Source organism: Arachis ipaensis, chromosome B10 (assembly GCF_000816755.2).
Source record: "Arachis ipaensis cultivar K30076 chromosome B10, Araip1.1, whole genome shotgun sequence".
NCBI classification, from domain to species: Eukaryota; Viridiplantae; Streptophyta; class Magnoliopsida; order Fabales; family Fabaceae; genus Arachis; species Arachis ipaensis.
Genome location: NC_029794.2, coordinates 23,833,470 through 23,834,315, shown reverse-complemented (window position 1 = coordinate 23,834,315; position 846 = coordinate 23,833,470). Strand labels below are relative to the sequence as shown.

Here is an 846-nt window from a genome sequence, read left to right as displayed (position 1 = left end):
TATGAGGACTCAAATTTTTTACTATTAGAAATAAAAGAGGGTATTTTAGTAAAATAGTGGAGGAAGAGATAGAGCCTATATAGTATATTCATTGTGAAGAAACTTAGGCAGTCATGTGAGAAACAAGAAAGAAAAAGAAAACACAACAATAATAAATAAATAAATAGAAGTAGGTAGTGTTGTTTGATGAGAGGTCTCCGTTATAGGAAGTTCGTAGCTCTCTAATTATATATAAACAGCTTCAGATAGAGATCTGCAAAAGTTGATATATATAGCAAAACAGAAGAAACAGAAAACAACTCACTCTTCTCTCATGGTTTCTAGAGAGCAAAAGAGAGCAGCACTATTGCACGAGAAGCTGCAACTTCTTCGTTCCATTACTAACTCTCATGCTGTAATTATTCATTTTTTCTTCTTTCTAATTTCATTCAATTTCCTAAATTTACATGTCTTTATTTTCTACCATAGATATCTGGATATATTCAAAATTATTAGATATTGAAAAATATTGATTGATAATTGTTATATATATGTGGCAGCTTAACAAGACGTCGATTATAATCGATGCATCAAAGTACATCAGAGATCTAAAGCAAAAAGTAGAAAGACTCAATCAAGACATGGCGGCTGCACAAACATCCACTCACCAAAATCCTTTGCCTATGGTATGTATATATATATTTTCTCAAGTAAAAGAAAAAAGAAAAAAAGAGTTTAACACCTCTACCTCTGTAGTTACAAATCTTAGCTTATAATAACTTTATACATTTATTAACTAAAAAATTCACCGCTAGTGTACATAGTTTAACTTTTACTAACTACTTGAAAGGTGGTACAAAGTACAAA

General features: G+C 30.4%; 1 protein-coding gene across 1 annotated transcript in view; it reads left to right on the top strand.

The window, feature by feature from the left end:
- The window catches only part of LOC107621543 (transcription factor ICE1), a 2,789-nt gene continuing 2,030 nt past the window's right edge, over positions 88-846 (top strand). The window contains exons 1-2 of the mRNA XM_016323567.2: positions 88-394; positions 540-665. Of these exons, the coding sequence (XP_016179053.1) occupies positions 314-394; positions 540-665 (207 nt within the window). The 5' untranslated portion in view covers positions 88-313. The remainder of the gene's footprint in view (positions 395-539; positions 666-846) is intronic.